General features: G+C 40.6%; 1 protein-coding gene across 1 annotated transcript; it reads right to left on the reverse strand.

Moving 5' to 3' along the window:
- Positions 1 to 4,036: 4,036 nt before the first annotated feature.
- LOC124111158 lies at positions 4,037 to 17,928 on the reverse strand. The gene is made up of 6 exons (XM_046470775.2): positions 15,449 to 17,928; positions 11,080 to 11,202; positions 9,993 to 10,072; positions 8,350 to 8,469; positions 7,272 to 7,332; positions 4,037 to 6,637 (listed from the first exon to the last, which is right to left on the reverse strand). The coding sequence occupies exons 1-6, from the start codon at positions 17,841 to 17,843 to the stop codon at positions 4,179 to 4,181; spliced, it is 5,238 nt and encodes a 1,745-aa protein (XP_046326731.2). The 5' UTR covers positions 17,844 to 17,928; the 3' UTR covers positions 4,037 to 4,178.
- Between the last annotated feature and the right edge of the window lie 5,726 nt (positions 17,929 to 23,654).

A 23,654-nucleotide genomic window follows, 5' to 3' on the forward strand; every position in this document is an offset into this window, starting at 1 on the left:
AGATACTGAATTTACCGAAAGACAATTGAAATTTTTGTTTGTTAGACTAAAGATTAATATACGTATTATTCACCATTTCTTATGAACAGCGGTGGTAAAATCTCGTGTGTGTGTTTGTCCATTTCTCCAGAGTCGGCCCCCCAAAATAATGTTTAAAGTCATTTGTTTTTCTTCTTCTAATTTCGGGGGGTATTTGTTGTTGGTCGGTCACGAATAAAAACAAAAAAAATAATTTAAGACCAAAGATGCGGCAAAGGATTTCATGGTCACCTTCATGTATACCTGTTCATCAGCTGAATGAGATTTAGCCCATTTTACCACACAAAACATGACTATACTTACTTTTTATTATGATTATATAAGAAATCCTTAGATCTGCGATATCTTACGTTGATGTGAGCCATACGTTTTTGTGTTTTTAAACAAAGCCTCCAACCACATGTTTACACATTTTGCTAGTTAAGTGTCTTTATTATGTGTCGCAACACTTGGGAGTCGTGATTTAGGCATCAAGTGAATGTCCCACCCACTGTGCTGATAAGCTTCACCTTTGAACAAGTGTTCGTTTAGAATGGGTCCAGGGTAACACTACTAGAATTGAGTTATGATACATTAAACATAACCAAGGACGTTTACGTTTATAATCAGTGAAAGGCATGAAGAAAATCATCTTCCCGAGGCAAGGGAGTTAACTGACTATAAAAGTGGAAACTGGGCTGTTATAGTCAGTTATCTCCCTTGCCTTGGGAAGATGGAAGAAAATCTAGCGTAATTGTGTAGAATTACAAATCAGATGTTGGACGACCTGCAGTGATCCTTGCTGACTCTGTGCCATTTCCCAGTTAATTCTGCAGAGCATAACCCCCAAACATCTGATGTCCCTTGGAGTTTAGCCATGGTTTCGGCTTTGCTTGTTTTGTTATTTTTTGTTAACGCAACCCTCAGCAATAATCCCGCATGTAAATAATAGAGTCTTGATCAGACAATCCAGTGATTGATATCATGAGCAGCGATCCAGGCTGTCGAGGTACGATGACACAGTCAACCAAGTCACCAAGTTTAGTCGCCTCGTACAACAAACATCTTCTCTTCGGGCTTTCCTTCCTGACACGCCGTCATATAACTGGAATATTGTTCAAAGCGGCGTTAAACCCAACTCACTCACTCTAATCCTGAATCCCCACGGCGGAGAGCAGAATGGAGTCGACACGATTGCATGTTAAAGACAACTCTTGCATTCATGCAGGGATGTTGGGAGGCTCCGGTGAATAATAACTGGAGTTATCCATTACATTACTCGAGTCATGGCAACGACTGACGTTTGAACCAACCCAAGAAACCTCACCATCCATTTCCTGGTGATAATGACAGTGTAAGGTCCCAAAGACAAGATCGCTTCTTTCAATCAAGCCATAAGGGCCAACTCTGAAATATTGCAGCTCTATAATGGCGGCCTATAAATAATCGAGTATGGACCAGACAATCCAGTTAACGATATTGAAAGCAACGGTTCACGCCGTCGGCGGGGGTACGATGACACGCAATCAACCAATCACTGAGCCTGACATTCCGATCCATTCAGTGGACTCGTACAACAAGCATAGGTTGCTGGTACCTATATTCTCACCCGGAGTCCCCACGGGTGCAGACATTGGTGGGAAAAAGTAGCCTTGGCAACAGTTAGAAAATCCGTGGAAAATTTCGAATGGACAGACGGCAAGACTAGAACCTGGCCCCATTCATCATGGTCTCATCGGGGCACATAGTATGCGCGGTAAAATGGGGTTTAACGTTGCGTCCAAGATTATTGCACTTATATAGCGACCTGCATGAACGTGTGCGTGTGTGTGTGGGTGTCTGCTTGTACTGGTATGGACTAATGCTGATTTATAGTGCCAGTCCACTGCCATACAATGCTGCAGTTTAACATGAATACCCCACTCAGACAAAGTATACTGACCGACTTCACGAGCCCTTGTTTTAGCCCCTTTATGTCCAGCACCAGACAGGGTAACAAGAAGTACCATCTTTTAACGTCTTTTGGTATAACGCGACCGGGATCGAACCACGGATCTTCCTCTTCGCAGTAGAACACAGAGGCGGTAAAGTCTACCAGGTATATGGCGAAGACCTAAAATTAATTACTGTAAATCCGGAAAGCTTTGCAAGAAGGAATTTAAAATACTGTGAAAACTGTTAGTGACACACATTTGCAATAGTTTCATGACACAATTATTTTTGCAGACCAACAAGAAACAAAAGACATAAGGAGGCAAATTGTCTTTAAATCAATTCTACACATTGTCAAACCAGCTAGTTAATAATTAAACAAATAATCCCTCACATCCTGTAGTTCCCTAATTACACAGTGTCCGTTAGTGTCAATGTAAGAGGCTTCTAACGGATCCGGATCGGGTGGTCAGGCTCAGGCTCGCTGACTTGGTTGATGCATGTCATCATATATCAATTGCATAGATCGCTTCTGATGATGTCAATCACTGGATTGTCTGGTCCAGACTGGATAACTTGCCGACCACTGTCATATAGCTGGACTATTGCTGAGTATGGCGTCAAAAAACAAATGAACAAAACAAGATGTTTACACAACACCTGGTAATCCAGCCATACACGCTACTCCAACCTCCATTGTCATCAACAACACATGCATCTACAGTTTAAAAATCACTGACTGACACTGAGTTACCATTTCATCACGCCGCTTCCTACTATCAAATAGACCTGTGAAGATCCAGGGTAGAATAGGTCTTCAGCAACCCATGCTTGCCGTAAAAGGCGACTTTGCTTGTCGTAAGAGGCGACTAACGGGATCGGGTGGTCAGGCTCGCTGACTTGGTTGATACATGTCATCATATCCCAAAGGCATGGATCGATGCTCATGATATCAATTACTGGATTATCTGGTCCAGACTCGATTATTCACAGACCACCGTCATATAGCTGGAATATTGCTGAATGCAGCGTTAAACTTACAGGATGTCAGAAAACTTTCCAGAGGCAGTTTTTAAGACTATTGGCAGCCACTTGCAGTCATTTCATGGCGCAGAACTTCCCCGATTTACAGTAGTTGGTGGTCAGTATGCCAGTGGTACATCCACCCTAGTGCACTTTAGGCTGATATCCCTTGTTCACAGATGAGATAATTGTGTTCATAATGAAAATACAACTAGGTCAAATAAAAAAGGAGTTCAAACCATATTTATTGTAATTCCATATCATGGTTTTATTCTGTAACAATCATGAATAACAGCAAAACGTATCAAGAAGAACAAGACAAGCATTTATCAACAAACAACATGATAACAGACATGATCTGTCAGCTTATAGTACCAAGGGAGTGAGTGTGTATGGTTTTACACAGCTTCATTACCAAGGGAGTGAGTGTGTATGGTTTTACAAAGCTTCATTCCCAAGAGAGAGAGAGTATGGTTTTACAAAGCTTCATTACCAAGAGAGTGAGTGGTAGAGGCACAGCAGTCATCCAATGAAATTATTTACACTACTGCTGACAGCAAGTGACAACTGCAGAAGAGTTACTTCCCTTACATTGAGAAATCGATCGATATATTAATGTTGTTGGCGATATATGTTATTCATTTATTTTTATCCTCAAATCAGGAAAAAAATCGGTTCGGATCCATAATACAAGAAAAAGAATTGGTCTGCCATAAGTAAAATTTTCCACTGGACTAAATAACAGTACACAATCTGTTCTTATATTGAATGTGGTTTCGCAACAAGACACGCATGTGAGATCCACAAACCTGGGAATGAAAAGACCTATGGTTATGAGGTGAGGTGAGGTGAGGTGAGGTGAGGTGAGGTGAAATTGGGTTTAACATCGCGTCCAAGATTATTGCACTTATATAGCGACCTGCATGCACGTGTGTGTGTGTGGGGGTGGCTGCTTGTACTTGTCTGGACTGATGGCGATTTATAGTGCTAGCACACTGAGATACCATGCTGCAGTTTAACATGAATACCCCACTCAGACACAGTATACTGACTCTGAGCTGACCAGTCCTTGTTTTAGCCCCCTAATGCTGCGCACAAGACAGGGTAACAACAAGTACCATCTTTTAACGTCTTTAGGTATGACGCGGCCGGGATCGAACCCCGGACCTTCCTCTCTCCGGGCGGACAATGGAGGTGGTCTGTTGTTATGACTGGTTCTGTAAAAAGTAAAGAAGATCAGAGACATGTTCTTCCTCCTCAAATACCACCCTGTCCTCAACAACATTACCATCCTCATCCAGCCTTCCAATCTGTTCTGCCACCATATAATCCTGCTCAGCACTGTTCTCCAGATTTCCACCACACACACCTAACCTTCCCATGTTATCGGGCACCATGTAGTTCTCTATCCTTTCCACCACAATGTTGCCACCTTCAAGCGGCTGGCCATTGTCCTTACCGACCACAAACTTCTCCTCCAGAACTGTAGTAGTCTCTGGTGTACTTTCAACTTCAATGTTTCCACCTTCGGCTGCACATCCAATGTCCTCTGTTACCACAAACCTTACCTCAGGAACTCTCTCATTCACATTCAGCCTTCCATCCTCCTCCTGTATCACATATATCTCCGGCGTCACTCTCTCCTCCAGCCTCCCAGTGTCCTGTGTTAACTCATACTTCTCCAGAACACTCTGTTCTTGCATTGTAATCTGTTCTTCTACGACACATTTCCCCAGAACCCTCTCTTCTTCTTTCCCAGTGTCCTCTTCTAGCACATACTTCCCAAGTCCACTCTCATTCTCACCTTGCCTTCCTGTCTTATTTGTCATTGCATAAATGTCCCCCCTGTCCTCAACAACGTTCCCACCTTCATCAAGCCTTCCAATCTCCTCTGCCACCACATTAGTCCCCTCCACCAACTGTTGGTGGTGAATAATAGACACAGCATTTGATGTTTCTCCAGACTTGGCTGCAATTTTGTAGATCTTCAGAGACTCAATGTCTGATTTTTTAACCAATCCAGTATGATTAACCTTAGATGGAGATCCTGCATTCCGAGTCACTGCCTGGACCTTTGGTGAAGCATTATGAGTAAACCTTTGCATAGATTTTTTTCCATTAGAGTTGATATCTGTCTTTAGATCTGATACTGTCTTGGGTTTGTTTTGAGTCTGTTCCAAGCTGCCTTGATCCTTCTTGTCATCTCTCTTGGACACAATCATCACATGCTTCCCCTCACTCTGCAGCCTCTTCAAAGCTTGCTGAGCCTTGGGTGGAAGATCCTCGAGGTTCTGAACGTCTTGCTTAACCACCATCTGAACAAGCATGTCTTTGTCCGAGTTACATCGGATCTCAAACTCCACATCATTGCAGTGTAAGATCTTGATGTGATGGTTCAATACATTCTCATGCATGAACCTCTTGGCACATGTAGGACACCTGTGAGGGAACAGCTCACGATGACTCGGTGATAAAACATGCTCCACCAGAGCCTTGTGAGTCCCAAAAATGTCCGAGCAGTGTTGACACTTTAGCCTACGGTTCTCCTCCAGCATGCTTTTTCCTTTATGCTCAGTCAACATGTGATCTATCAGTGGACTGGGCCTGGGAAAGATCTTATCACACATGGCACACTGATGGAGCTTTATGCCTAAATGAATGGTCAATACATGATCTTGCATAGCCTTATAGTGTACATAGGCAATTCCACAGAAGGGACAGCTTAGCTGGTATGCGTAGTCATGAGTTGTGCATCGATGACATTCAAGCAAGGACCGACTAGCAAACGTTTGTGAACAGTCTGGACATTTCTTATCAATTATCTTGGTCACTCCATGAATCTGTTTGAGATGTTTCTTCATGTTGATGGAATCAAAGCTGTATCTGCACTGGGAGCATTTCTTCACCTCCCCTCCATGTTTTCGTTTTCTCTTTTCGGGTTTGGCCATGTCATTGGTTTCGTCAGATTTCTTCGATTTATTATGAACACGTTTGATGTGTCTTCTTAAGTAATCATTAATCACATAGGCACTTCCACATATGTGGCAAATATAGTTTCTTATGTTGTCATGCATGCCATTCATGTGATCTCGGAGACCTTGCTCACTCTTAAAGATTCCTGGACACTTGTCACAAAGAAGACGTTTATGTTCGTGCATGCGTCTTATGTGTGTCAGCAAAACTGATCTTGTGCTGAACACCTTTTTGCATGTTTGACAAGTCCTTCTTGAAATAAATGGTTCTGGAATAGAGACCTTATCAGGATGGTGGACACGGAGGTGGTTGCGAATGCTATCGTGACTGTGGAACATGGGCGCCTTGTCACAATATTGGCAACGAAAGCCTTCCTTGAACCTGACTTGACGGGCATAGTCTATAAATCCCCGCTTATCATGATGACAGGCACGGATGTGCTCAGCAAGTCGGAAATTGTCCACTACAGATTTGAGGCAGTATCTGCAGGTGAATCTCATGGGCATGTGATGTGAGTCATCATTCTCAACAACAGGAGTCCGCTTCAGTCGAGACCAGTCAATACTCTGTTTCCCAAGCAGGCGGTAGTTTATTTGCACACCAACAGATGCCAGCGTAGACTCGGCAACAACAGCGGGCACTTCATCAAAGGAAACTGCCTCGTGGATGCTGTCTGAAACCCGGGGTACCACTGAAAAACAAAGCCAGGGTAAAGTGAGCAAAAGAGTGCAGCAAAATAATACTGATACAGCCTTGTCACAGTGAGTGAGTGAGTTGGGTTTAACGCCGCTTTTAACAGTATTCCAGTTATATCGCGGCGTGTCAGCTTAATGTGGGAGGAAAGCCTGAAGTGATGCAGGTCTCAGACGTTAACCACTTCGGTGAAACCCACGAGCACGGGTATGGTGCTGACAATGCCTTTTCACAGTGCTTGACAGAGTGAATACTGGGATATTATTACTTCCAGGGATTTACCTGGCCAATTAAAGTCAGTGTCCTTGGGATATTTAGATTCTCTTTTTTTTTTTTTCAAATAGTGCCATGGCGCTGTTTGTTTGTTTGTTTGTTGTTTTACGCTCCAGCTAAATGATAGTGGCCTGTTAATAATCGAGTCTGGCCCAGATAATCCAGTGATTGATATCATGAGCATCAATCCATGCCATTGGGATATGATGACATGTATCAACCAAGCCAGCGAGCCTGACCACCCAATCCCGTTAGTCGCCTCTTGCGACAAGCATAGTTGCCTTCTACCCCGGATCTTCATGGGTCCCATGGCGCTGTAGCTCACCTGGACATGTATTTTAAAATCCAAGATGATTTACCTCTCTCTTTCTCTGTATTTCCCAAGGCATCCCCTAAGCTTCCGACAACTGGGATCTGCAGCTGGAAAATGATAAATAATAATAATAATAATAATAATAATAATAATGCATTCACAGAGCGCCTAATATTAAACCAGTGCTGTGAAGAAACTGAAGTGTTTGTGTTCAAAATGTTTTGTTTGTTTTTTAACACCACACTTAGCAATATTCCAGCTATATGATGGCAGCCTGTAAATAATTTAGTCTGGACCAGACAATCCAGTGATGCAGATGGTGAAAGTATTCATGTGACAGCCATGAGTATCGGTATGGTGGTGTGAACCAAGAATCATCGTCAATCTGGTGTTCAATCAGCAGATGTTAGTACTTGGACAACACTGCACAACTGGACCACCCCTCTTTCATCTGACAGACACCTAGCTTGCCTATACAATAACAACAAACAAACATAGCCTCATGCCAGTCATCTTTAATAGCACTGTGACAGTCAAAACTCCCATGCATTGACATGATGGTCATAGAACTAGATCGCATTGTTGAATGAAGACCTGGCCCTTCCTGTTTACTGGTAATTACCAGTTTTCTACCGGTAAAATTAGGCATGGACAGACAATTCATGCCAGTCCCTGTGGAACGGCAAATAAAGTTCCGTATAAATCTTGGTTGTTGAACAAAACATCGGTGATATTCGTATAAGTACATTTTTCTAACAAAGTCAGCTTGTCTGTTACCATCAGGGTTTCCCCTTGTCTTTTTCTAGGTGAAATATCCATTTGTAGCGACTTTATCTCAAAATATTAATAAAAGAGAGACAAAAATTGTGACTGAAGTTTGTGTGAATGACGTATAGATCTAATTAAGTTACTTTAGAGATGACAACTTTGCACTGAACATGATGTTGAAAAAATTAAAACCAAATAATTTTCATATGTTTTTTTATTTGTTGACTTGGCTCAATTGGGACTGACAAAAATTTGGGGGACTGGTAATTTTTAGAGTTGCCAGTCCACAAGGTCTGGCAGTTTCAAAAGCCAGCGAGAACACTGCTGGACAAAGGCTCCTTCTTATGCTATCCTACCTCAGTGTCTTTATTGTATGTGTACAGGTCTTCATCCTCCTCTTCCTCTACAGCAACGGAGTCTTCATCTTCCTCGACCACAACTGGGTCTACGCCTCGCACAGATACCACAAACACGTCCTGTAGCAGAAATCAATATGGTGAGGGGAAATTATGTGGCCCACAGGGTTTGTCTCTTTGTTTAATGCCAGCAATATTTTAGCTATATGACAACAGGTTCTTAAAAAAATATTGAGTCTTGACTAGACAATCAAGTGATTGACCTCATGAGCATCAATCCACACAATTGGAATACGATGACATGCAGTCCATCAACTCTGGCCACACAATCCATTAAATCATCTAAAGCATAGGTTCCTGGGATCTGTATTCTTAATAATACGAATCTACTTCTACAGGAAGCTGTAAAAATCCAGTGAGTCAATGCATTTTAATGCTGCAGTCAGCCCACTGAGATACCATGTCGCAGTTTGAACATGAAAACTCAGATGCAGTATACCGACTCCCAGCTAACCAGTCCTTGTCTAATCCTGTTATGACGAGTGCCAGGCAGGGTAACAACAAGTACCAGTGTCCGAAATAAGTGCCTGCCCGCCTGACTATGGGTGGTTACCTTTCTGTCTGTCGGGCTGTCGGACAATTTCCTCCACCTGCCCGACTACTTGCAGATAATATTAATACTGCTTACGTATTCATTTTTATTAATACTCTAATATTCCTTGAAGATCATCAAGTCATTGTTTGCATTATTTCAACCATCCTCCTGAGGCAAGGGTGTTAACTGACTACAAAAGTCCAGTTTTCACCCTTGCCTAACTAGGAATTCCTGGGCTCAGTGGCCATTACGCGTCCCTTCTATGTCCCTCTTATTGACCAATCAGATGCCACCTCTCATATCACATGCATTTGCTTCAAACAAAATGGCAGCACCCTGTCAAGAGGATCTGATTGATAATCAATATCTATAATCAATATCTATGATAAAACAGATCTTACATCGGGAAGTGGATCAAATCACATGAGCACCTTGATTAAAAACATGAAAAGATTTGGATAATATCTGTTGACAACGAGTTGGCAGTGCACATGCTTTACAAATCCTGCAATCAACAGAAATCTGCAGGACAGTTTACAAACTGGATCTCGATTTTGTAACGCAATTCTGATTTGACTATGCATAAACGTGTTAGCCCAGCCAAAACCTAACTCCATAATACCAGCCTAGTTCGACAAGGGTGGAAACTGGACTTTTATAGTCAGTTAACTCTCTTGCCTCGGGAAGATGCTCTACAGGTAGACCATGGAGGCGAATCACATCTAAATGAGAGTTCCATTGAAGGGATATGTGTTCTGTGTGGGTTTTCTCTTGCTTAAATCAAATGTTTCAATACAGGTAGCATCAAAACTGAATTGTTTTACAAAGCTGACATCTGATAAAGCATGCTTAGATGAGGCATCATTTTAACAAAATATCTTTTCACTGCCAACCTGAAATACATTGCATTAGAATATACAAATAAATGACAGTAGAAACTATTAATAAACAAAAGTGTAGAAAACAAAAAGCTAGTTGCCAGGCATTTGAACATGTCTGATAAATAATATTATCTGTAACACTTAAATTTGACATTTTCTTATCCTACCTCGTCCTTTAGAGGGATGTCTTGAACTGATCCTGGTTGTGGAGTTGTCTCCCTTTGACCATCCTTCTCCTTTCCAGAATCTGATAACAAATATGACATAAAATAGTGTTTGTTTGTCTGTTATTTAACCCTGCACTCAGCAATATTCCAGCTATATGAAAGCAGTCTGTAAATAATCATCCACGCAATACAATGACATGCTTCAACCAAGTCAGCGAGTCTGACCACCCAATACCTTCAGTTGCCTCTTACGCCAAGCATTGTTGCCTCTTATGGCAAGCATGGGTTGCTGAAGACCTATTTTACCCCGGATCTTCACGGGTTGATAAATAGTGAACAAATACTGAAACTCATACTAACCCTGATAGTTTGTTCCTGCATCACTTTTACAAGACCAGATCAAACAGCAGGGAGATACACTTCATGTAGAAATTGATTAATTTCATCAAAGAGGACAAAGAATTATTCAATCTTTACTTCTATACACAATTTCTTACACATAATTATGAGTAAATTTATTTGGTTGTAAAATCCTGATTGGTGATTGGACCATCCCGACTGATCCTCAAAACTAGTCAATTTGTGCATTTTTCTGTTTAAGTTCAGTAAAACTAGCTCCACCTAACAAAAACACAAATACTTAATCAGCATTTTATTTTACAAGTTATTTCTCTCTTTCTCCTCCAAGATGTACCTAGCAAGTAGTGAATAAACATCTCAGGAGATATTGTTTAAACATACCGACATACAATATTGTATGGTCTCTTTAAAGGATAAGTACTGTTGACAACTTGACAGAGGGTGCAAAATCATTTGTGTTTGACTATAGAAAATTGTGTTCGATTGCTTGGTCTGTAGGACTATATTGAGGACTGTCATCATTGGAATATTTTATATAGTCCTCAGCACAATTTACCAGTGGTAGTCTTGGACGAGTAGATTAGTGTGAATTTGAAGTCTGAAGAGGCTGAAACAATGGTCCTAACTCTGTGACCCATGTTGAACACTTTGCAAAGCAAGAAATGTAATCTCGATGCTTGTTGGTCAGGGCACTTGCTGGAAAAGACAAACAACAGAGCTGAGATACCTTTCTTTGTTTCCATCTTCTGTTTCTCAGAGTCGGATTGGTCAGTGAAGTAGTCATGATCCATGACAACCAAGTTCTTGTCAGCTGGGGCCCCTCCTCTTGGGCGTGTAAAGCGCTTCCTGTCTGAAAAGAAACATACAAGATTAGAAGCAGATAGGGATCTGTCTCAACCATGGGACTGTCCCAGTGCATGCTGGGTACATTTCCATTTATATATAGATGTTTGCTGGGAGATTTTCTACACCTGCCCAGAGACAAATAATTTTAATAAAAAAAATTCATAATTCATGCATCTTTAGTCTAAAACTGAAGTGAGTGATATTAGCGTCGTTTTGAATAGATACCAGTTATATCACGGCATATCAGCTTGATGTAGGAATATGGCCTGAAGTGATGCAGGTCTCAGATGTTTACCACATTGGTGAAACCCACCTTCGTGAATATGGTGCTGACAAACCCAAGAAAGAAATCGGGGCAAACTGGGTTTTGAACCCACAATCATAGATTTGTGGTGCACCAGACAAACAGGCCACCCGTGCCCCCAAAACTAATATCAAGGCACTGTAGAAGTGACTTCACTGCATAACACAACCAATAAAGAGGAAGAGGTTTAATGGTTCCTTCTACACTGTAAAACTAATGGGAATGTGTGCTACAATCTGATTTGATGAAAACCTTGACTAAATGGGACCGGAAGCCCAGAAATCTCCTGGACTATATACACTACGCATGAATACGTTTCTTGAAAATACTCAATAATACCAGCAAATCTGCAAAACACGTAATGTCTATCTCTTAATTATTGTTTTGGTTGGTTGGTTTGTTGTTTAATGCCGCACTCAGCAATATTCCAGCTATATGACGTCAGTCTGTAAAATAATCGAGTCTGGACCAGACATTCCAGTGATTGACATCATGAACATCAATCCACACAATTGGGATCGATGACATGCATCAACCAAGTAAGCGAGCCTGACCACCCGATCCCGTTAGTAGCGCCTCTTATGACAAGCATAGTCGCCTTTTACGGCAAGTATGGGTTGCTGAAGAGCTGTTCTACCCCGGAATCTTCACGGGTCAATTATTGTTTTGAATGCAATGTAAATACCCACCAGCTTGTTTCACATCAAGCTCTGTCTGGTGTACAGATCAACAGATCATAGCCAAAATCCGAAACAAACAAGAGTCATCAGAAGATGACAAACCCTCCTGGCCCCCACAATAGCAAAAGGCACCAAGTTAGCCCCTGGTTAATACATGTACAAAGTTTGAATGAAAATTCTTTCACGGTTTTCAAGTTATGCTCCAAAAACAAAATACATGTACAAGCTGACTGACGGACGGTCCAGATGATAACATTGCCAAATAAATATGTGAACAAACCACCTTGACTCAAGACATTATGCTGTGGCATTTGGGCCATATTCCAATCTAATTATATCCCAAAAATATCATATTGCCGGGGGGATAAAGAGCAGTAAAATATACATGATATATGATTCTATTATAAATTCAGTTTTAAAAAACCTAAATGTTTGTATCTACATGATCTGAGGCCTTACTTATCTGAAAAAAAATAAACATATTTCTTTACAATGAAATTAAAGAAGTTAGACAAATGAAAGGTACATTGTGCCTTGAGAAGATGAGTGTTGGAGTGTTTCTTGAAACAACAAATGAAAGATTTTCTTCCTTTAACCTGATTTGCTAATCAATAAATCATGGAAATTAAAGGAAACTTTCTGCGTCGTAACCTGGTAACAACTTGATGCCATATAGAGAAGGAGATACTACAAGACCAGATGTTTCACACAGTATACAGAGTTAACATTCTATCATGTCTATCCACATATTTTTAACCATATTTTTTTATCAACCAACACAACACTATTCCCTCCTATCAGTGCATGGAAAAAAATTAAAAAAATTAATTGTTTGATAGGCATTACTTAGAAGTTGTTGGATGACAAAGTAGACACAATTTTTGGATAACATCTTTATTTTACTTTAATGGCGACGTTTCAATATAGATCCTTATACTGTTGTAAAGCAAGGCTGAGTGATGATTTACTTACTTACTTACTTTTGGAGATTTAACATGTGCTTTCTGACATTATCATTATGAGTATTTCGTAGGGCTGCAACGATACAGGAAGGTCACGATACGATACGCATCTCGATATTCTGGTCACGATACGATACGTATCCTGATACGTAATGATAAATAAAACAAGGCTTAAAGCATGTCAAGATTGAACTTTTCATGATTTTGGAACAGTCAAAATTATTTTATAATAACAAGACTACTGAAGTTGTTCAGCTTCAACAGTGTTCAAAGTGGAACTTTCTCTAACTTTCCTTAAAAACAATTCAAAGTTCAAACACCAGAAAATAATTATTGTACTCCACCAGTGATACAACTTCAAAGAATTTTGATGCAATGGTCGAAGAAATTATTGTTCTATCAGGATTAATATATTCCAATATCGTGTTACCTTAGTTGCAGGTTTTACTATATATATATTTCAAATTATAAGAACCACAAGTGTAACATTTTGGTACTGGTGATTGCTGTTGCAGGATATTTTTACGTATGGAACAATTTGTTCAATCACCCTAGGGACTTCCCATGCTACATGTATTTCGATTGTGAAAACGTTATGTTGACATATATTCGCAAAATTGCCACAAATATGACTTTTAACGAGTCAAAGTATGGCATTTTTAATATATGTATCCATTCTCTAGCAACTAAAGTTCGTTTCAATGCGTCAAAAGCGGTAATCTGACCGTGGTTGCTGTATCTCTTCACACACGATTTCACAAAACTAAATGAAAACTATATTAAATGAAACTTTGAATAAAATTAATAAAATATATTACAAACACAAGTCCAGATATATAATGAACATGTTTTAATAACAAGATAGTATAATAATGGTATTGAATTACGTACTTCAGTTCGGACTTGCTGACTGGTATTATGTGCTTGCGGGGATCAGCTGATAATGTTTTTTGAGATGGGGAAAAACATCTGTCGGTGTAAAACCTGAGCTTATTAAAAATGTAAGTACGTTTTGGGGAGCCATGCGTTACCGCATGCTATAACCAAGATAGCGGTTTATTGAAAGGCACAATAGCGAGGAAACGCTGTACTTGAGATTTGCGTTCCGTATCGTGGCGTATCGATAAATGGGCCCACGTTTATCGTATATCGTATCGTGGGTCAAGTATCGCGATGCATCGGAATATCGGTGTATCGTTTCACCCTTAGTATTTCGCACTCGATGAACATGGTACAGAATATATATATCAGATATAGTAGGATGAGGATAACAGCAACAACAATTGCATACTTGAGACAGATTAAGATGAATAGGTTAAAAAGAAACAAGAGCAGGATAATACTGTAACAACTAATGGACAGAGAACACATGACGAGGAAGCCAATATTACAGTAAACTAAACATGATAAAGAAGTTGTTATCCATAAATTGTTTCTACTTTGTCATATTTGTTTTGGTGCTGGTCCTTTGGACCACTGGCAAATTTTGGTCATTGTCAAGCACTGCACAGACCAAATTTCACAAAAGGTGAAAGAAAAGAAAAAGGACAAATAACACTGTCACTCCAATTTTCTTCTTGCCCAGCATACAAAAAACATTTCAGTTAAAGGACCTAATGAAAAGTCATCATATGGGTGAAGTGAGCTGGAGTGGGGTTTTTAATGCCACATTCAAGGTTATTGCACTTATAAGTCTGCTTGTTCTAGCCCACACTAATGACAGTTTCATTGTGCTATCTCACTGAGAAACATGCCACAGTTTAAGATGGATACCCCACTCAGCAACAGTATACTGACTCTGAACCGAACAGTCCTTCTTTTATCTCATAATGCTAAGCACCAGGCAGGGTAACAGGCAACATCTTTTAACATCTTTCGGTATTCTGCTCTGGGCAGACCTCTATTAACTAGACCACATAGGTAGTCCTGATTTATATGGGAAGCGAGGTAACTCATTGAATGGTGACCCCATCAGTAGAAACAAACAATTTAAGTCCACTAGTCCTAATAATGAATAGCAAAACACTTAAAAATGGCATATTTCAACTAGTCCTTATGATACATGTACTTAACTATCGGGCAGTTTGGCAAGGACTACGGGACTAGGGCCAATTTCTACTGGAACCTTCAAAGAAATACTCAAAATTTCGGATTTTGAACCCAACTGATCATAAACATGACAAAACTCCCTTAAACATTCTGCAAATAATTTTTATGTGAAAAAACATGGTTTGGGAAGAAATATCTGCATATCCTCAGAAAGACCAACAAAGAATTAAAATAAAATTAAAAAAACATTCCTACCATGTTTCTTGAGCCATCTCTTTCTCCGTCTCTCATAGATGCATCGAGGTACTCTTGTTGCAGGCTCGACCACCTTGACAAAGTTTAGGCATGGTAATGGATGAAAGATGAGCGCAAATGGTCCAAGTAATACAGTTCCCTCAACATCTTCAACCTCACCCTGAACGTAGTACCGGTCTTCAAGAGTCTTCAGTAACACAGAGGAGTTGATAAGAAACTCTATCCCAGGAATATAATTACCGACACCTAACTTGGTGTACTGTTTGCAGTTCAAGTCTACCACACTAGAGATCTGTGAGTACACCACTGACAATCTGGGAGGCCTTAGTAATTCCGTTTCATCCGTATAATCTGCCTCTGAGTCTTCAGATGAAATGTCGCTTGGGAGGAGGAGGATGAATGTTTTCAATGTGTCTGATGCCATTTTCTCCTTTAGAAAACCATGTTCAGCACTGGCTGGAGCTCCTGTGGAACTGTCTGTTTCAATGTTGAGATCAGATACATTATCATTAGCTGAATATTCAGCTTCAGATGTTCCTTGGAGATCTGACGCCAGTTCCATAACAATTTTTTCCTGTTGTGTTACCAGTTTTCTTCCTAGAAATTCCTTTTTCTTTTGAACTTGTTCTTTTCTAATATTGATGACAATGGGAAGGGAGATGTCATCTTGTATCATGACAGGTTTGAACTCTGTAGGATAATCAAGTGGGCATCTTTCAATGCCTTTGGAAATATTGGTATAAAATGACACATTTATGTCTTCTATGCCTTCAAAAACATCAGAGTTTGTTTCACTGTGGGCTGAGAGAGTTAACTGTCCGTCTTGACCTTCAGTCAGTTGAAATCGACCTGGAACTACTTGTACTGGGAATACCTTAGACATTGAGACGTGAGGTTTCGGCACGTTTGTTTTGACCCTCGTGTCTACTGGTGTAATGGCTTGGGCTATGCGCATTCCCATTTTGGGGAGAATTGGCTTGTATGTCTTTCCTTGACAAAGAGGTGCTTCTTCCAGGGAAGGTGAAGGAAGACTAGCATTGTCTTGGTTAGGATGAGAGAGTTGTGTACAGTCATTGTTAGGCTGAGGAAGAAGTTTCTGCACTGGGGTTACCAGAAGTGGTGTTTGCTTTGAAGTGTGTACCTTTGTTGGGATTGGTTGAGAAAGAAGCAGCTTTGATGGTGTTGAAAGAAGAGTTTTTTTGAGGATTGTTTGAGAACGAGGTGTTGATGGTGTTGATTGAGTTCGCAGGGTCTTTGCTGGTGTTGTAGAATGCAGTGTTACTGATGATGGAGGAAGAGGTGGGTTCCCAACTGCTGGTGATGGAAAAGGTTTCTGTGAGGAGCTTCGAGTCGGCAGCTTTACCACAGTTGATGGAGAAAGCAGAGCAGTTTGTGTGGGGAGAGGATGTGAGGTTTTCACTGCTGCTGGGTGAGGAAGAGGTGATGCAGACTCCTTGAGTAGAATACCTGATGGGGCGACAGTGATAATGATAGGAAGGACTTGCATTTTAACCCGCTCTTTTCCCTCAGGCACTTGATCAGGGTCTATTTGTGCAGAGAGTTCGCCTACATTTGTATTGACAGGAGAAGTATCTGGACTAAACTCTCCCAGATCATCACTGGAATCATGAGAATCATCACTCTTCACCAAAGCTGACCAATCAACTGTATTTATTCTTGGACGAAGATTTATGCTTTTCATTAAATCCTGCTTTTCACATTCATGAACACTAAAGTCAACTTTGGTTGTTGTGGGGAGATGTTTGGATTTTGTTGCATACTTTCTGACTTTGGGTGTTAAACCTTTCTGTTCAACATTCACTTGCCTGGTTTTCAACGCAGGCGACACTTTGTCTTTCTTGATTGCTGGCCCTGGGCTGCTTGTATCTGCCTCACGTTTTCTTGATTTTAACCCACTCCCAGGTTTGTTTCTGATGAATTGAGAAAGTTCCTTCCTGGCATGTTCACTTTGAGGGGTTATGTCTCCACTGTCAGCTTGTTTTGACCGAGTCTTTGATGTGTTGTCAAGTATATCGTGAAGAACAACGGTGCATTTTTTAAGTTCAGATTCTGGTGAATCTGAAAGATGTTCTTGTGTTTGTTCAGCATTTGTTTTTGTTATAAATGTCTCCTTTGTTTCTTCCCATGTGTTAAATGCGCAGCGTAAGATGCCATCCTTACACTGAAATATATCGGTACTTATCGATATGCTCACGTTCTCCAACTTAGATGTGGCTGTCACTGATAACGGTGCCGGTGTACGAATCAAATTAATGGAATCTTCCTTTCCACCGATGTGTGAAATGAAATATTGCGATTTTGAATCATGTCGTGCCTTGATTAAGTGTTCAAGAAAATCATAAGGGAAGGACAATTTCAATTCTTGAATATTCATGACTTGAGCAATGTTGCCGTTTAAGGCCAGCTAGTATACAATATTCTCGCATAAACAACGAGCGTTCCACCATCACAGGAAGCAGTCACAAATATATCAGGAAAAGATAACTCTAAATATAAGGTCCGCTAATGAAAAACGTCTCAACACGATTATTTGAAAAGCTTTTACTTTGGTTTTGTTCGTGAACATTTTGTTGACGGAATGCAATATCTAGTAAATGCACAACTTGTTGAAGTAATAAAAAAACATTTTCATTTGTCGTCAAATTGTATGATAGGCGTTGTCATTTTACACCTTGATGAATATAACCGCTAGGTGTCGCTGTGCAGATTCCTTGTCCAGTGTCAAGCTCCTCACAGCGATAGTCCGTTCGCGGAGCTCTCTATGTTACCGAGAGTGTAACGAAGGTGTCACGCGCTGGGAAAGAGCTTGGTCCAGTGTAAACTGGATCCCTGTCGATGTTCCGTCCTGAAACACACAGGCTGCTGTCTTTTCGCAACTGAGAACGGGTACCAGTTATGTCCGCCGGCGATTAATAAAAGGGACCATTCATTGTGTAGCAAAATCAATAGTTTCCAAGTGCTTCTTATTAGAAGTATCCCAAACAAGCAGCCTATTCGGTATTCTCTTTACTTGATACACATTTTGTTAACAGATCAACTTCATGATACTTAATGTCTTTTCTAATGAGTCAATTTGATATCACTTACATGATATATATGACTTAGGAAATGCATGCTTTATTGTTTTTAATATCTCATTTTGTTTGTTTGTTTGTTGTTGAACGCCGCACTCAGCAGTATTCCAGCTATATGACGGCGGTCTGTAAATAATCGAGTCTGGACCAGACAATCCAGTGATTTACATCATGAGCATCGATCCATGCATTGGGATACGATGATATGCATCAACCAAGTCAGCGAGTCTGACCACCCGATCCCGTTAGTCACCTCTTAATTACGACAAGCATGGTCGCCTCTTATGACAAGCATGAGTTGCTGAAGACCTAGCTATTTTCCCCCGGATCTTCACGGGTATTTTTAATAACTCATATAGATGTAGTAAAAATGTATCCGTTAAATACACCGAAGTCCCGTTAATCCGAAAGCTATCACTGAAAGCTACATTATAATCGGGATCATTGAAACAGCATTATGGCGCAATGGCCACTGGATTTATATACGTTTCTGACACTTATTTTACTCTGTATTGTGTAAACAGTTTTTTCATCGGCGAGAAGCGTGCTTTGCCAGACTTGATCATTTGTGAAAATAAAAAAATGCAACCTCCGATTATTGTAGAACTACATATGAAAAGGGTGGTATTAATACGTAAAAAGTGTTAATCCGGACAATTCCGCTGTGAACACCGATTATTAGTGACTAACGAGCTAGAGGGGCTTATCTCTAACCCCCCCCACTCCCCCCCCCCCCTCTCTCTCTCTCTCTAGCATGGAACTCTAACATGAAACAAGTCAGACACCTTAATTAGACGTTCGTTATTATATATTTTACTAATTACCTTAATACAACATATGTCAATACCACAGACGTAAGCACTGCATGACGTTTTTAGGCCTACTACAGAATATACGTAGTGCAGACTTTAATACTACTGATACTACATACTAGTATATCCTTGTACTACAGACGTCATGTGAGGTGAAGGGAAATGGGGTTTAACATCGCGATCAAGTTTATTGCACTTTTATAGGGACGTGTTGTTCTTCAGACGTTAATGATAAAGATTATGTGTGTATGCCTGAATGGTTTACTTTGAACATTTTATACAAGAATACATGCTAGTTACGTAAATATTGTGTGTGTACTTGTATGAAACCTGTACCCCAAATCCTTGAATAAACCCATATATAATGAGCTTCTCAAATATAAAGTGCACGGCCAAATAAATTGGAAAAAAATCAATTTCTTTGGCGCAAAAGCCTCCCTGAAAATATAAATGCTTGTCTCGGAAAAAACCGCTAAATTAAAGGAGTTTCCGAAAAAAAAAAATAGAATAAAATATTATATCTGGCGCTTATTCAAGGATTCAAGGTGCATCTGTGACACAAATATATGTCCATCTGTTGTGTTTTTAGATACGGTATGTTTTAGCTTGACGAGTCCCGGTTTCAATAACAATATAAAAAAATCCTTTAGCATATATTTTAGAATTTGTCATTTATGTTTGTGTGTTGTTTAACGCCGCATTCAGCAATATTCAAGCTATATGACGACGGCCTGTAAATAATCGAGTCTGAACCAGAACCCCCCCCCCCCCCCCCCCCCACACACACACACACACAAAAAAACAAACCCAGTGATTGATATTGTGAGCAGAGATCCACGCCGTCGGGGTATGATGACACGCAATTACCTGATCCATTCAGTAGCGTCTTACGACCTGCATAGGTTGCTAGGGAACTATTCTAACCCGGAATCCCCAGGAGGATGTGTCGTTTAGAGTTAATGTACATCATATTTGGTATATGACCTATTGCACTCATCAGCTCATATTAAGTATATACCGATGAAAATCAAATTCTAGTTGTCACGTGCAAGACAATTTATAACCATACTCTTTTGTTCATGATGGCATTTGGAGGTGGTCAACATAATACACTTAGGCCAGGTTCACACAGTGCCGATTATGGCTCCCGTCTGAGATCAGACAGCGCTACGATACGAAAAGTGAAAAAGTCGGATTGCTATCTTCAATGATCTGGAATGTCCTATCATTGTCTGAACGCAGTCGTATACGTTTGTAACAGAGTCCTACGGATTGGCAAAGGTCCAGAGAGGTTGGCCAAGCACTCCCGACAATATGGTGCGTCCCGTAACATTCGGGAAACTCAGCCGATTTTGTCTAGTTTTATTACAATCGTGACAATGTCGTGACAGATTCTGCTGTATCGGATCAAAATAGTAACAATGTCCTGTGTTGTCTGGACGGTGTCCTGTGGATCGGAACGTTGTCACGAAGAATGGGCATAAATTGTTCATTGCCGTTTCTTGTCGATTGAGTCCAGATTGCGTCCAGATCTTGCCGAATGCAAACCGTCTTTGTCGGTTCACTGTCCGGCCACTGTCTGATCTCTGTCGGATCGCATTCGGGAGAATCGGGACGCTGTCGGGGACAGATTCGGTCGTTTTTTACCATGTGGAAGATACAAAACGGATCAGATTCGGATTGAGAACGACAGAATCGGGGCGAATTCAGCTGGAAACGGCTGAATCGGGACGCTTCCTGAACAATATCTGATTGTTTGTGATTTTCCCGCCACGAACAACAGGGTCTTGACCAGATCTTTGACAAATTTTAATCGGGAATGGTCCTATCAAGGACGGCAATAAAAATCCCGAATCTGTGACAGAGCCCTTTTACATTATATATCCTGGTGTTGTTTAACGAAACTGAATACACTCTGGTGATGACAAGCGGACAGAAAGCATAGATTGTCACCAAATCGACAGTGAAATACGCTAGTTGTCACCGTGATTAAACATTGGTATTAAAAGGCGTTCATTGTATTTCTGTCTTTTTTAATTGATATTATTTAATATTGATGCAATAGTATGTGTATTCGTTTCGGCGAAATCGTACGGTTAGCTAACGGATAAATGTACTTGAATATACTCTTGTTCTGGTCCGCTCATTGCGTCAGGGTATGCCAAATAATATCATCCAAATTTTGTGTACAAAGTGCCTTGTTTAAACTCAGACATTTGTATCTGACCCATCCTCGATTATCCAGGGCAGTTTATCTCCATTCTATTATGTGAATACCTTGGGCCCATTCGCCACTATAGCTTTCTCCCAAATTCTTATTACACACAAATAATCTGGTTAGACGTCTATTTTTAACGTGGTGCTATTCAAATCGGGCTCAGAGCGAAGCTATTTCAGGAGATGGATCCAGGGGTGAACGTGTGACTTGGGTTTAACGCCGTTTTGAACAGTATTCCAGTTATATCACGGCAGGTGAGCTTAATGTGGGAGGAAAAACCAATGTGATGCAGGTCACAGACGTTAACCACTTTGGTGAAACCCACGAGCACGGGTATGGTGCTGACAAACCTAGAAAAGTAATCGGGGCGAATCGGGATTCGAACCCACAATCATAGGTTTCTGGATATCCCAAGGGACGCAACTCTGCACGAGTGGGCCACTCGTGTCCCCTCCAGGGTATTTATCATAATAGAGTTGAGATATATTACACTGGATACACGAGTATACACATGAAATAGTGTACTGATTTACTTCCAGATCGATCTTGATGATTAAAACCTAGACGCGCCATGCGTGACTGCCATTTCGCCAGAGCTTATTGTCCTGTAAGCATTCAGTTACTGCCATAATCGAGGATATTGTAGTTCTATTATTCTTATTACCTATGCGTAGCGTCCTTTATATACAAGGCTTAAGATCTGATGTAAACGCAGCACACAAGCCACCCTCAACATTGGTACAGGGACACTAGACCCATACCGCCTCTGCTTGACATTACAAGGACACAATCCAATCCTTAGGAATGTAGATCAATTTGCAGACAATGATAACTCGAATTACACAATCACACGGACACTGAAGGACTGTTCAAGCTAATTGACCCCTGTATAGGTTAGAGAAATATTAAACCCACACCGAGAATGATACCTTAAAGAAATCACCAGACTGGAACTGGTCAGCAGAGCCTTAGGAATGGTCTCAATCTGAGGTTCAATTCCTTGGTACAGATCGTGTTGACTGCCCCCGTGGTATAGTGGAGAGGGCGTATGTCCGTGAGTGGAAGGTTGGTAGCTCAGGGACCTGGTTGCGCTGTACCAAAAAACGTTATGAGGTTGTACCGTTAGGGGCTGCCCCTTTGATGGAGGGAGCGAGGGAGGGTGGGTGGATGGGTAGGAAGGGGTCGTTTGTTGTTGTTGTTGTTGTTGTAGAGTCGTGATTTTTTCTCTTTAGTTTTAGGGACTGGATTTTTCATCATAAAGGAGAGCTGACATTTTTTACGTTACATTTCAAATTCAAAATATGGAAAGAATGTTAAGTCTTTCTAACTGTTTCTCACCAAAACCTAACACAATAACTGTGCGACGTAGGGGATTTTAACAGAACATTGAAAACAGCAGTATTATGAAGCATTTCTCTAAAATGAAAGACCATTCTTTTACAACTCTTTGTGATTCAGAAGCCTACTGAGCTTTTGTCTTCAATTGACAGAAAACAGGTGACCTAGAACTGTTGATCTCCCAATCGATTGTCTGATTAAAGCATTTGATGTGATGATTGCACCTATTCTACTGTATGGGTCTGAAATATGGGGTTTGGGTATTCTGAATACAACTGAAGTTCATTAAGCTTGCTTCAGGGTTAGACTCTTCAACCCCAACTTCATGGATGGTATATGGTGAACTGGGGGGACAGTACCTTTAAATATCCAAATTTCAAAAAGAATTACCAAATACTGGCATAATATTGCAATACAAAGTAACTCGAAAAACTATGAAACGTATTATACAGTCACTACATAATTGCGGCTTACCGTAGTATTTCTTTCACATTAATGTCTTCATAACGAATGGATTGCCTTAACTGTTGGGCCCGTGCTAAGGATATATTTTATCCAAATGGAGAAGCGATATTGTAGCTAGTCTGAAAGGTAATCACTATTAATTTGTTAAACAACTTCCATCTATGAGCAAATATTTGCTGTGTCCAAGAGCGATTTTATACCCTATTTGAAGATGCATAACTACCAACCATAATCTACATGCAAACAGGCCGTTGGCACGGGTCCCCTAGAGAAGAAAC

This window comes from Haliotis rufescens, unplaced genomic scaffold (assembly GCF_023055435.1).
Source record: "Haliotis rufescens isolate VD_foot unplaced genomic scaffold, xgHalRufe1.0.p SCAF_9, whole genome shotgun sequence".
Lineage (NCBI taxonomy): Eukaryota > Metazoa > Mollusca > Gastropoda > Lepetellida > Haliotidae > Haliotis > Haliotis rufescens.